The 15338-nt window shown below is 33.3% G+C and overlaps 1 protein-coding gene across 1 annotated transcript; it reads right to left on the reverse strand.

Moving 5' to 3' along the window:
• Positions 1-9262: 9262 nt before the first annotated feature.
• Positions 9263-12118, reverse strand: LOC104211135 (uncharacterized). The gene is made up of 3 exons (XM_009760141.2): positions 11960-12118; positions 10178-10503; positions 9263-9951 (listed from the first exon to the last, which is right to left on the reverse strand). Exons 2-3 carry the CDS (start codon positions 10499-10501, stop codon positions 9415-9417), a joined length of 861 nt encoding a protein of 286 aa, XP_009758443.1. The 5' UTR covers positions 10502-10503; positions 11960-12118; the 3' UTR covers positions 9263-9414.
• Between the last annotated feature and the right edge of the window lie 3220 nt (positions 12119-15338).

The following is a 15338-nucleotide window of genomic DNA, read 5'->3' on the forward strand; positions in this document are numbered from 1 at the left end:
CAACCTTGGAGAATTATTCTATGCTCATTGATACAAGTCTTTGAAAGACTTAAGCACATAAGAGTGGTTTTTGAGAGAGATTTCGTCAAGAGCGAAGAGAGAAGAAAAATATTTGTTTTGCTGCAGATTTTTATTCCGACCAGCCAATTTCAAATCACGTTTTCTGATTCGTTAACCGTTGGATCGAGCTGAAATTTTGACTCAGTATTCATAACATCTTGATCTTGGATTTGAACAGTGAAGATCGGATTTCAAGGCTCGTAGCATCTGATTTCGAGCCTCGAACAGCAGCTCCGATTTTGTAGTTTCTCCTCTTTCTTTAATTGATTAGTTGTTGCTCTTATTACTATTGTCGCTCCATGTTTGACATTTATTGTGTAGTCAATTTGGAGAACTTTTTAACCCTCTTATTGTTATAGTGGAGCTTTTTTATATCTTTGTGATCCCGTGGATTTTACCTTCGATTTGAAGGGTTTTTCACGTTAAAATTTGGTGTTATTTATCTTCTTTATTTTCAGGTTTGCCTCTTCCTCGACATAACAGTGGTATCAGAGCCTTGGTTATTTATCCGGTTGTTACAGAATGGAGGAAAATATGAGCAAGATGGTATGTTTAAATGGGAGAAATTATAATGTTTGGAGAAACAAGATGAAAGACTTGTTGTTCGTGAAGAAGATGCATCTACCCGTTTTTTTAGCTTATAAACCCGAGAGTATATCCGATGAAGATTGAGATTTCTAGCACTAATAAGTATGTGGATATATACGACAATGGGTTGAAGATAATGTTCGCAGCAATATTGTGAAAGAGATACATGCGAGATCATTGTAGAAAAAGCTAGAGACTCTTTATGTTTCAAAAACCGGGAACAACAAATTGTTTCTACTAAAGCAATTGATGACCTTTAAATACAAGGAAGACAACCCTATCCTTGATCACCATAAATGATTTTCAGGGCGTCCTTGATCAACTGTCTGGAATGAGAGTTGATTTTGATGATGAGATATAAGGACTTTGGCTTCTTAATACTTTACCATACTCTTGGGAAACTTTTCGTGTTTCTTTGACAAATTCATCTCCTGGAGGTAAGGTGACCATGGAATATGCCAAGAGTGGTGGGTTGAACGAGGAAGTAAGGAGAAAATCTCAGGGTTCGTCATCATAAGCAGATATCTTGGTTACAGAAGACCGGGGGAGAGATAGAACAAGAGGCTCATGGAATAGAGGTAAAAGTAGAAGTAAGTCAAGGTCCAAATATCATAATATGACATGCAACCACTATTGCAAGAAAGGACATATCAAAAGGTTTTGCCGCAAGTTAATGCAAGACATTAGAGAAGGAAAGAAAGTTGAAAATAACGAGAACAATGTTGTTGTTATTGTTCGAGATGACCTTCTTTTTGCTTATGATGAAAACGTCATCAATTTGGTATCCCATGAGACGAGCTGGATAGTAGATTCTGGAGCTACCTCACCTTTCATACCAAGAAAAGATTTTTTCTCATCTTATACTCATGTTGATTCTGGAGTGTTAAAGATGGGCAATGCCAGTGAAGTTAAGGTGTTTGGTGTTGGCACATTTTATTTGAAAACTAATAATGGTTCAATGTTAGTTCTTCAAGATGTCAAGCATGCTCCAGACTTTCCTTTCAATTTGATCTCCGCAGGAAGATTAGACAATGAAGGTTACCATAATGCCCTCTTTAATGGCCAATGGAAGCTCACCAAGGGCTCGTTAGTAGTAGCTCGAGGAGTCAATTCTGGTCAATTATATGTGCCACAAGGCTCTATTCTTAATGACTCAATAAATTTGGTGGAAAGTGATACTTTGTCAGAATTGTGGCACCAAAGGCTGAGTCATATGAGCGAGAGGGGGATTACGTGTTTGGCTAAGAAAAGTTTACTTTTTGGAGTGAAACAAGCAAAGCTGAAAAGGTGTATCCATTGTTTAGCTGACAAACAGAAAAGGGTTTCCTTTCATAGCCATCCTCCCCCAAGAAAGTCCGATTTATTAGAGCTAGTACACTCTGATTTGTGTGGTCCTTTTAAAGTAAAGTCAAAAGGTGGTGTACTTTGTGACCTTCATTGATGATCATTCTTGTAAGCTCTGGGTGTATCCTTTGAAATCTAAAGATCAAGCACTTAGCATGTTTAAGGAATTTCAGGCCTTAGCTGAGAGACAGACGGGGAAGAAATTAAAATGTATTCGCGCTGACAATGGTGGTGAATATTGTGGTCCCTTTGATAACTATTGCAAGGAACAAGGAATTCGTCATCAGAAAACTTTGCCCAAGACGCCTCAATTGAATGGTTTGGAAGAGAGGATGAATAGAAGTCTAGTTGAGAGAGTTAGATGCTTACTTTCAGAGGTTAAACTTCCAAATACATTTTGGGCGGAAGCACTTAACACTGTCGCCTATGTTATTAATTTGTCTCCTGCAGTTGCTTTGGATGGTGATGTTCCAGACAGAGTTTGGTTTGCCAAAGATGTTTCTTATGATCACCTGATAGTTTTTGGGTGTAAAGCTTGTATGCATGTTCCTAAAGATGAGAAATCGAAACTGGATGTCAAAACTAAGCAGTGCATCTTTATTGATTATGGTCAAGATGATTTTGGGTATCGTTTTTATGATCCAGTTGACAATAAACTTATTAGAAGTCATGATGCAATATTCTTTGAAGACCAAACTATTGAAGATATTGACAAAGCTGAGACGATAAATTCTCAGAGTAATGAGAGCTTAGTTGATATTGATCCAGTTTCAATTGCTAAGGCACCTATTGCACATGAAGGAACCCAAAACAATGATAGAGATAGTGATCAAGATCAAAACGATCATCATGGTGTAGATGTTATGGATGCTCCAATTGATGAAGTTGTGGTTGATCACCAACTAATTCCTGCACAGGTAACTACTTCGAATGCTCCTGAAACCTCTCTTAGAAGATCTACAAGGGAGAAGCAAAAATCCATGCGCTATCATCCTGATGAGTATGTACTTTTGAATGACATGGGAGAACCTGAGAATTATGATGAAGCAATGCAAGATACTCACAAAGATTAGTGGATCGAAGTGATGGAAGATGAGATGAAGTCACTACATGAGAATGACACATATGAGTTAGTGAAATTACCAAAAGGTAAGAGAGCTTTATCTAACAAATGGATATTCAGAATAAAGCAAGATAATCATACCTCTGCACCTAGATACAAGGCGAGGTTAGTTGTTAAAGGTTTTGGCCAGAAGAAGGGAGTTGACTTTGATGAAATTTTCTACCCTGTTGTGAAGATGTCTTCTATTCGTGTGGTTCTAGGCTTAGCTGCAAGTCTAGATTTAGAGGTTGAGCAGATGGATGTTAAGACTGCTTTTCTTCATAGTGATTTAGATGAGGATATTTATTTGGAGCAGCCTGATGACTTTGTAGTTAAGCTTGCAGATAAACGTGTGTTTTGCAGAAAATTGGCTGGCATGAAGCCTGTCAATAGTTCCTCTACTGAAGACACATTTTGGCCCTTTGGCTGGAGGGGGAGTTTGTTGGGCACATGCCCATATTGTCCAGCCAAAGTTCCAATGACCTAATCTTATTCTCTTTTGGTTTCTATTTCTATTCGAAATTGGATTCAGTGTTTATTCCTATTTTGAGTGGGTTTTGGCTTTAAGAGAAAGCGCCACTCATGATCTATAAATAGGACAACCTTGGAGAATTATTCTATGCTCATTGATAGAAGTCTTTGAAAGACTTAAGCACATAAGAGTGGTTTTTGAGAGAGCTTTCGTCAAGAGAGAAGAGAGAAGAAAAGTATTTGTTTTGCTGCAGATTTTTATTCCGACCAGCCAACTTCAAATCACGTTTCCGATTCATTAACCGTTGGATCGGGCTGAAATTTTGACTGAATCTTCGTAAATCTTGGCCTTGGATTTGAACGGTGGAGATCAGATTTAGAGGTTCGTAGCATCTGATTTCGAGCCTCGAACAACAGCTTCAATTTTGTGGATTCTCCTCTTTCTTTAATTGATTAGTTGTTGCTCTTGTTACTATTGTTGCTCCGTGTTTGGCACTTGTTGTGTAGCCAATTTGGAGAACTTTTGTAATACTCTTATTGTTATAGTGAAGCTTTTTTGGATCTTTGTGACCCCGTGGTTTTTACCTTCGATTTGAAGGGTTTTCCACGTTAAAATTTGATGTTCTTTATCTTTTTTATTTTTGAATTTGCCTCTTTCTCGATATAACAAACCAAAGAGAAAAGAAACAACAAGTAGAGGTAAAAATCTAGGAATAAGAAAATATGAGAATAGTTCTAATACTGCTGGTATGTAATTCATTTGCATGACAAAGGAAACCCTTATATTTGATTTTCTTTTCAGATATACTACCAACAAAAATTTTGGAATTTATGTAAAATGTTTTATGAAAGATTAAACATAAGGTTCTGTTTCTTATGGAAAGGTGATTTATATATAGACTTTAGCGACTGTCATTTTCCTTTCATTTTAAATAGTACTAAGTTCAACATTGTTTCACCAGTACATATCCCTTGCTGTGGGGGGAATTTATAATTTTTTTTCTTTTTTGTACATTCCAATCATGTTGCAGTGGACAAGATTGAAAATCCAACCTTGGTCATGGAGAAGTTTCTTGGTTTTTCTAAAAGATGAATATCAAAAGCAATTAATGTCTTGAAATCCATATTTGAAAAGTCGTTTAAGCAGCCTAAGAAATGGTCAGGTCCATATAATATAAACCAGAAAATTATACTGTATAGCGCTCTCAAAATAATAGTCGAAAAATATATATTTTTTGCATATTTTTGTATACATAAACATTCTGTATGTTATATACAAAAATTATACAAATTTGATACATTTTTTCAATTATCGAATATAAATAATTTCTAACACGGACTAAAAGTGAAAAAATCTATATATATATACAAGGGAAGAGGAATCCAACCGACCATAAGTTATATATGTCATTAATAGCTTCTTTCAAGAAAGTGAGACAAATTCTAGAACAAATTAATTAATAATGTCTTTGAAATCAAAATTTAAAAAGTGGTCAATTATGTCATTAACACTGGAAAACTAGTAGAATTTATCCCAAATTACGTTGGATAGATCCAGCTGATATGTGCAATGACATTAATAACATCTTTGAAGAAGGGAGAAAACTACCTATATTTGTCCAAATTTTCGTTTAAACTGACATCGGTCGTTTTTTTTTCTACCAACCAGTATTTTTCGACCCACCTAATTCGATCAGTTTTTAATTGGTAATTGTTCAAAATCGATTGCCTTCGGGCGATTTTGGTAAGAAAAATAATATTTTATTTTGTAGTAGAGACTTATTTGATTTTTTTTTGTTGACAAGTTTAGGTTATATATAGTCCTAGTTGCTTGTAATCATTTGCACCAATATGGTTGTACCATCATATTTTTTTGTGCTTATCGAAATTAACTTGATCAAATTTTGGAACTAAAAGATAATTTTTTTGTTAGCTTATCAAGGAAATGACTTTTTTCTAGAATAAATTGTTTTCTTTTTCTACTTAAGGCATCCAGTATCCGAAACTCAATGGTCGGATTAATTAATAAATTGGGTAAAGTATACTATATAAAAAAATTCTTCATTCTCAAAATTCGAGCGCAAGATTTCTAATTAATAATTAATAAATTGGTTTTATGACCATTACAAATTTTCTCTAAGTTATCACCCTTTAATTTCTATAGGAGATTGATAAAATATATACATGATGTTTTTGTCAAATCATTTTTGTTTGAATATAAGCCTATCAAACTGTCTCCATTTTCGGATTATAATAATTTGATAATAATTAATTAGGTATAGAGTAGTGGTTTTTGTTCGTGAGATGACGATGGACTCACTACAAAAAAAAAAAAAAAAAAAAAAGCCTGAAATTAGGCACGAACTTTGTCGCTAATCTATTGCTAAATAGTTTGTAGCCAATATAATTTCTCGATAATCTTTCACTAAATTGGATTAGTGACGAATTTTTTTGTTTAACTACAAAATTTATTCGTCGCTAATTTCCGAATACAGTAGAACCTCTCTAAATTAATACTCGGTAAATTGATAAGCTCTTTAAGATAATTATATACGGTCGGAACCGGGTCCGTCTATTGTATGACCAGTCGAACTGAAACGTGACAGATCCAAGCTCAACCCCGGGTTATATCGAACCAAGGTACGAAGTTAAATCGTTGAGCTTGTGACTCCGGGACCGAACAAGATTGAGGGAACTTTGTTGAGCCAGATATCCTCGATCGGTTAGAGATCACGACGGAAATCTCAACAAATATCAAGGAGAGGCCGATTAATTAGCAAATCATGAGATTTTTACATTTTATAGAATTGTATCAAGAGAAGGACTCCCCTACTATATAAATGGAGGTTTGATCATTTGTGAAGGGCATTGTAATACGCACCAAAAAGCAATGCACTATTATTTCTAGTTCTAATCATCTTGTTATTCTATTCTAACACATTTGACGCATTTTTTGGCTCGAGGGTGATCAAACTCAAAGGCTAAGGTTGTTCAATTTGTGTGGTTTGCATTTATTTTGTTATCATTAATTTCAATAGTAATCTATTTTCTCAATTTGTATCAAGTTATAACACGTACTTTTAAAACCGCGTATAAATTCAATTGTTATCCGATTTTGAAGGTAAACAATAATATTTTTCTCCGGTCTCGACTTGGGCCAGTGGAAATAATCACCGATTTCAAAAAGATAATATATTTTCGGAAGACCCCTATATAAATGTATGGTCCCATTAATATTATAAATTAATAATTCTTTAAAATTACAAAAATATCTAAGACAATTTAGTGAAATATGATTCTAGTATTTTTTTATTTTTTCGTAAAATTTAAATCTAGTTGAAGCTCATCTCTAACTTTTCTTATTGCATCCAAAAGTTCCGATGTTGTCTTCTCGAACTGCACCAAAAAATTGTAAAGAGTTCTAGACGCGATAAGTGCTTCCTTATGTGTAACTGGTTCCAAAGATATTGTATCGTTTTCAACTTCATCATCAACATTGTTTTCTCTAATGGTATCTACAAGTTCTTCTAAGCTCAGGACCTCTGAACGTGTATCATTTTCACCCGGGTAATCCAACATGTATCATAAACAATGAACATTACAATGAATCATTTAATAAAAAAAAATATTGCAATGAATCATACATCATATATTGTACGTTATGTGTAATAAATTTATTTTTTATATTAATTCAGTAAATACAATACATAAATTAGTAAAATACAATGATTTTGATGTAATCAAAAGTAACCTTCATTGAATTTCGAAAACATTCTTTACCTTAATAAATATTCCCTCCGTTCAATTTGTGTGAACTTATTTCCTTTTTAACCCGTGCCAAAAAGAATGACCACTTTCCTTATTTGGAAATAATTTACCTTTACACAATGATTTATAGCCACACAAAATATATGTGCCTCATTTTACACCACAAAATCAAAAGTTTTCTCTTTTTTCTTAAACTCCGTGCTCAGTCAAATGAATTCACATAAATTGAAACGGAGGGAGTATTTTTTTATCGATTAAATAATACCTCTACAAAATAAAAAATAATAATAAAAAATAATAATAATAATAATAATAATAATAATAATATTTCATGGCCCCGACAATATTAATTTAGAGAGGTTCTACTATAATTTAGTTTCGTTCTATTTATTTCCTTTGCCGTCCACATTAACACTAAAGAATTTTGTATTGAAAAGGATTAGTACTTTTGATATTGGAGGGAATTTGGTATCGCAATTATTAACTACGAGAAGAGTGGAAAATGTAGTGTTATTTAATATTTTATTTCTATTATCTTTTTTACGGTATGACATTTTATACAAAATGAAGAAAACCACCACCTTTGTCTTGTACGTAATCAAAATCAGTCGAACTACGCAATGATGTTTCGGTTTTTCAAAAGAATTTTTTTTCTTTTATTTACATCCTAAAACACAAGATAAAGATGCATTTGACTGCGGAACGGCTAATTAAGAAGCCCAAATATGGGTTTGGTTGAACCCAAATTAAGAAATTTATTAAATATATATAAATATTGAATTTAGAATTTAGTCTGACAGACTTGTAATATTCATTTGGGGTTTTCCTCGAGAAAACTCTCGTTGGACTATGACTCAACAATCATTTTGGACAAAGCTTCCTTAATTTGGAGGGAGCTAGAAATCAGAAGAGTTAAAAGTGAAATAAATTAATCACACTGAATTCAAACATAGGTTCTTTAAGTTTTTGAAATAAAATTTATATATTTGATAAAAACTACTATAAGTCACAATAGTTAACAATTCAAAATATTTAAAATCTTGCAAAAAATATGGTCAAACAAAACATTGTTTGATTTCCCAAATACTAGTAAAAGATTCATTCTTTTTTTGAGACGAGAGGGAGTAGTTATTATGAACATGGCCAAATGCAATGATACTTACTATGGTTTAACATATGGCCTTAATGTGATTTTGCACTTCATGTCCAAATGCCAAATGCAATGATAACATTGAGTTTGAAAGTTCAGGTGCAAAAACTTAAACAAATAAGCCAAACTCAGCTGTATTTGTTGCATTTTGCAACCCTATGTGTTTAAACAAATTCAACTGCTATACAACAATAACAAACTCAGTGTAATCCCACAAGTACGGTCTGGGGAGGGTAGTGCGTACGCAGATCTTACCCTTACCTTACCTTCAAGAAGGTAGAGAAACTTTGTGGTAGACCCTCGACTTAGGAAAGATAAAAGGAAGGACAATAACAAGCACACCAATCAGAAAACCAAACCAAATTCAACTGCTATAATACCAAAATAAATCTAATTGGCCATTACTTTGGCCAGAAAGTTAGCTCCATCATAGTATTTTCTCCAAGAGAATTGGATTTCGTGTGGACTTCAAGAGAAAGACTCGGGGCTATTTTATAGATGTTGAGGTTTGAGCAAGCAGGACGGAGCTTAAAGAGCAAAGCGAGTCACGCTAGCCTAGCAACGTCTTTCAGCAGCAAGCTACGGTATAACGAGATACAAAATGAATGTTAAGAACAATTTCTGTAATAACTTCATGCCTATTTTAAGTTATTAATTCCAGTCACACCAGTATCCAAAGTTCACACCAGTCACTTTTGGTTCTTCCCTAGGTTTGGATTTTCAAAACAATAAGGTGACTATAAAAATTTATTCTACACCTATTCAAGCATAACAAGACATGAAAAAAGTGTATTTCACAAACAGAAAGTGTTCCATAAGCATATTATAGTAACCCAAAGTTCCATAAACATAATAGATACTAGTTAGGAAACAAGAAAGAAAAGGTTCCATACAATCAACATCTAAAGTATATATTAGCTAATTAGCAAAATCAAAGAATTCCTATCCTTTTCCCCATGACTTTGATCCAACTCTCTAATTTGTCGACCTCTATCATTTTCATCCATACTTTTCTGTGACTATCACCTTCACAAAGTATACTAACAGCTGCGCTGTATAACGGTTCTTCCCATCCAAGTCCCTCTAATTTGTCCATACATTCCTCAATGTCAGGCCCACTATTTTTTTTAATCAATATCTCCAATGCAATGCTCATCTTCTCATCAACTTCCAATTGAGACAATGAGAATTTTCTCTTAATTCCTAAACTTTTCCTTTCAACTGGAACTGAAGATTGAGACGTAGAATTATTAGAAGCTCCATCATTTTTGTCACCAAGTAGATCTTCGGCAACATCAGGTGTATCTATATCTTTATCAGTAGATACATAAGACATATTAGGCCCGGGAATTGTACCGCTTGGACTCTGACCATGAACTTCTGTTCCACTAGAATCCTCAAAAAGTCTTGTACAAAGATCCGGAAAAGGTAGAGGCGAGCTCTTCAATGTCTTTGCTTTTGGATGAGCCTATATTTAAATATAGAAGATCATATTTTCAATCTATATTTGCCTGGACTCTTCAAAAAATACTGGCGGGTGTGTATCGGATCCTCCAAAAGCTATGCGTTTTTGGAGGATACGACACGGGTGCGACAACATTTTTGGAGGGTCACAACAACATAGCTTTCAATATACACGTCAAACCGACTTTTTACCATAAAAAGAAGAAAAATATACTAGACAATGAACTCACCTTTATGTACTCATCCCACTCAACATTAGACATTAGAATGGAATTGGTTGCTGGATCATAAAAATTGCCAGTCTTTTTAGTTATCGGCAGCCAAGCTTGATATTTTTCTTTTAAATAATCATAATGATTCTTCATCTGCTTCTGAGTGACTCGTAAACCATGAGAAGTCTCCAGAGCTAGCTTAACCTTGTTCCATGAATCCGGCTTCAAACTGTTTCTAAGTCTCCCGTTTAAGGATACTTCTTCAATACAAGTCTCTAAAAAGGTTTTCACTACATTGACATTTCTCCAACTCACTCTTTGATTTTCATCAGATTGTTCCATATCTGAAATACAAAATTATAACAATTATAGCATATCGACTAATGTAAATTAAAGTAAGAAACAGAGACAATCAAGAAGGAAAAAAAATTAAAACATACAAAAAGACCTGCAATCCTTATGAAGAATACAAAAGAGGGGGGGGGGGCGGAGATGGTATGGTTTATAACACAAACAGGGGAACAAATGAAACACTAAAGAAATGCTAAGACACCATGGTTCAATTATAGAACATGTACATAAAATAAATAATTCAAGAGAAATGACACGCGAATGTACAAATAGAACTACTGACCATCACAAGCAGCTTTATATACAGAAAGTAGTGAGATATACATATAAATAAGAAAGATATGAACATTTCCTTTCAAAAAATTTGCTCTAATGACAAGAATTCAAGCCTATACATTCAGTGTTGGTTCAGGGACGGAGTTATGTAAAGTCGACGGGGTTCAGTTGAACCCACTTCAGCAAAAAGTATACAGCACAAAGAGGACAAAAAGGACATATTGATTATATATTAACTGTTGAATCCTTTGGACAAAATTGAAGATTCTTGGTGGCAAAGGGGGTTAAAAAATTAGCTTAGATCACACCTAAAAAACACAAGCTTACAGTCTACCATTTGATTTGAATACCTCTAGCATACATTCTTGATTTCACCACTGGCTATTGAATTTGCCAGCTACTACAATTTTTAGAAACCATACTGAAGAATATTTTGTTTTAGAAGGTAAAAGTACAAAATATTTTATTTGCATAACATTGACGTGTAAAGATTCGACCACTTTTCATCAGATAACATTTGAACAAACTTAATGATAAAAAATCATATATACAAAAAGGTGACATTTTGGGTACTCAAGGGTAGGACCTAGTGGTCGATGAGATGGGTTGAGAACATGAGGTCTCCGGTTCAAATCGGAAGCAAAAACACTAGATAATTTCATGATTTCTTCTCATCTGAATTACCAAATACCTATGCTGGTGGAAGTTAACAGATATCCCGTAAGATTAGTTTAGTGCGGTGCACACCAGCTTATACAAAAAAGGTGACATTTTGGTCATCTTTTTTTTGTCTTCTAGAAAATGCCTTTATCCCATCCAATACAACAACACCAGAGAAATAGAGAAAGGTAAAACGAGCAAAAGGAAATGAAGCCAAGGTTAATATTTCTAGTTATTTTAAGTGATTTTGCCAAAATTGAATTAGCCGCACCAGCAAATAACCATACATTAATACATTCAACTCTTTCATTACAGTTTCTTACTGTAATTTTTCACTGTTATCGTGTTTCAAATAATGGCATAAGACCCCGTAAATCTGATTTTACTCAGTGCATCTGTTATCAAATCATATTTCAAAAGGGGTCTTCTTAAACCCTAATCTCAAAACTGAAAATTAAATCAAAATGCAGAATCCGAATTCCAAATTACGCAGTAAATATTCTGAAATCTTACCGGTTCAAGAGGGAAAACTTTGGCTTGAGAGAGATGAGTACAGCCTGCAGTTGTTTCGCCGAAAGAAGTGATTTACAGAGAGGAAAAAAGCAGTTATCTTAGGTTTTCTGGCCGGTTAAACCTGAAAGCCTTTTGAACTTTGAATTTTTTCGCATGAACACTCCAATTCGACAAAATGGCTACTAATAAATATTTTTGATCGTGCTGACATGCTAAATTGTGTGCAAATAACGCTGATAACGCGCGTGAATAATATTATTTTTACTTAAAAAATTAGAATAAGAATAAAATATAAATAAAAAAGAAAAAGAAAAAAGAAAAAAAAGACTTTTCCAATTTTTTCATATTCCCAGGTGTCCACCATGAATTAAGTGATGCTATCAGATGAGTAAGTGATGCTACTAACTTTACCAGACCATGTCGGAGCATGTAAGTTCAAAATTCTATTCACAATATGCCAAAGGATATATTTGACGGAGAAGCCATTAGGTTCGTGGCGAAACTTGATGAGGGAATTAGGGACCTTCTTGTTCACCTCTTTGAGTATCTCAGAAAGTGGTCGGCTGATTCTTGAAATTGAGACATCGTAGGCGTTTCCCTGTTGGAATCAGACATCATTTTCTCTCTGTCTTTGTCTTTGACTGCCCGGTGGGAAGAAGAAGACGAGGGCTTGGCAGAGAAAGAGCGCTGGCAAAATCGGACTCTGTTCAACACAGAAGAAGAGGTTGATTGCAATGAAGAAAAGGCTATGGCTTTCCCGCTTCCGTAGTTCGCTCTGCTGTGTGCCACAGTACTCCCACAATGAAGGGGGCGGTTGGGTAGTATGTTTCAGGCGTTTTTTCTTTTTGTATTTGTAATTTTTTTACCTGATTTTGTATTTAAAAACGGGACCCACAAATAACACATGACAAGTAATAAATAGCTTAGCATGATGTGTTGTACATGCCAACACAATTGATATACACGCTCTAGTGGATGTGTTTATTAGTACCCATTTTGTCAAGTTGGAGTGTTCAAATGGGAAAATCCAAAGTTCGTGTATCGGTTTTCAAAAGTCCTACAAGTTTAAGTGGTCAGGAAGCCATTACGCCTTATTTTTATATTTGAATGGTCTTAAGACTTTGCTACAGAATATCCATACAGATCTATTAAGAGTTTTAAATAAAACTAGTTTTAGGTACGCACTTTGCGCATGAATTCATATCGACAAGTAAATTATTTTAAATAATAGTATAAATATTAATATTAAGTAATGTGTTTGAGTTATAAAATAAAAATTATTAGAAAAAGTAAGTTATAAGAACTTCTTGCAAGAATATTGTACAAAAAATTATTGTTATTTCTAATAACTTAATATTGAACGCAAACAAATAATACGAAAATACTTTTATCGTGATTCTTTAAAGATTTGTCAAATAAAACAAATTAATTTTTTTGTGATCTTTTAGAGATTTGAAAATGAAGTGTTTGATCCTATATAGCTCCTAGAAAAAAATTGATTAGTATGTCGTAAACTCTAAAAATGATTAATGTTGAGTTAATATTTTATAGTAGTAAAATATAGGAAGATGTAATTTGTTGGAAAAAAAGTTCAATTAATGACAACTCATTTAATTTAGAATATATTTTATTTTTTTACTATTTCATCCTTATTTCTTCAAGTTTTATTTTTAGTAACTTGACTCTTAACACTATACTATAGTCAATTTCTTTCCCTGTTAGTGGTATTCTTATGAAATTAATTTAAATAATTAATTGTTAACTTGGTAAAGGTAAAGTCTGCACATACTATCCTCTCCAGACTCTATTTGTGAAATTACACTGGGTCTATTGTTATTGTTGTTATAATTGTCAACTTGAAAAATAACTTTACATGTATGATAAATTTTATAAATAAATAATTTTTTTACTAATTAGTTAATTCAAAGAGTTATATTTGCTCTCAACTTTCATAAAAATAGCTAATAATTCTTTTATGCAATTTTTAATATTAGCTCATTCTTAGTTTTAAATATTTAACCGCTATTATAATTTTATTAAATAAGAATTTTACTTTCAAAAGGTAAAAAAGTTAGTCTTATATTTCATTTTTGTTATGAAACAATAAAAGTAGAAGAACAATATTGTAGAGAAAGAGAGAGAGGAAATTCTTATTGAATTTTGGGATGAATTACAATGGAATAGAACCCTCTATTTATAGGGAGAGATTGGCTTAGCCACCAAGCAATAAACCCTAGAATCTCTCTAAATATAGACATTCACCTTAAATAGAATTTTATTTATAACATTCCCCCTTGAATATCTATTCAACAGATAATGTGCCTCGTTAAAACCTTAACTAAATAAAACCCAATGGAAAAAAAATTGTAGAAAAGGAAAAAGAGTACACATATCTAACAATACGCTTTTTGGTTGCCTCGTTAAAAATCTTGCAAGGAAAACCCAATGAGAAAAAACTTTGTAAGGGAAAAAGAGTGCAACGCGCATTAACTCCCCCTAATGAGAGCATCAATTCGCATCTTTAAGCATTTGCATTCCAATCTTGTGCACCATTTTCAAAGGATCTTTGGTAGAGATTTGATAAATAAATCAGCCATATTAACTTGAATGAATATGCTGAACCTTGAAATCATCATTCTTAATAGATGTATTGTCTTCATATGATCTTGTTGGAATCGTCAGTTCAATGTCTTCACATAGAGGTGAAAACTCTTGCTATCATATTATCATGCTTATAGTTATAGCAAGATACATTTGTGCACAAATTGCACTTAGGATGTGGTACTTCAAGACCAAGAATTGTATATGCTTTAAGCAACTTAAATCCTTCATGGATTGTCATATAAGTTAAGTCATATAAGCCATATAATAGACTTTAGATGCATATCAAGTTTTTATGTCATGCTAGACATATAAGATATCGGAAACTGATTGCACATACCATTGACTTTATACTTTCAAGTATTTGAACAACATAGACAAAATTATATGTCTTTCATATGGAATCAATTCTACTTGAATTATGTCTCTTCCATTTGGCCAATACTTTTGTGTCTATATTCGATAGACTTAAGATCCTCATCTATACTTAGCGCTATGATAGATGTCGTCGACAAATATTTTATATCGGTTCCAATATTTTTTCATAAAGACATAACATAGAGATCTCTTCATTCATATATTCAGGTACTTGAATCTCTCATGAGACTTTATGAAGTGTTATGTCATGTGATCTTCTAGATTACTTGCCTCCTTTATTATGATTATTTTGATCATTTGCTCATCTTCTTTATCAAGAAGTTCTATTTGAAACCGATTTGTCTATACACTTTAAGCATACCATAGACTTTGTCCTTTTAGGACTTAATATGAGCATTTG

Source organism: Nicotiana sylvestris, chromosome 10 (genome assembly GCF_000393655.2).
Source record: "Nicotiana sylvestris chromosome 10, ASM39365v2, whole genome shotgun sequence".
Lineage (NCBI taxonomy): Eukaryota > Viridiplantae > Streptophyta > Magnoliopsida > Solanales > Solanaceae > Nicotiana > Nicotiana sylvestris.

Bases quoted from the DNA above. Each gene is read 5' to 3' on its own strand.
- LOC104211135 (XM_009760141.2), bottom strand. From the start codon at position 10,501: ATGGAACAATCTGATGAAAATCAAAGAGTGAGTTGGAGAAATGTCAAT. The intron at 9,952-10,177 runs GTGAGTTCATTG...ATTTAAATATAG, and splicing joins AGTGGGATGAGTACATAAAG to GCTCATCCAAAAGCAAAGAC.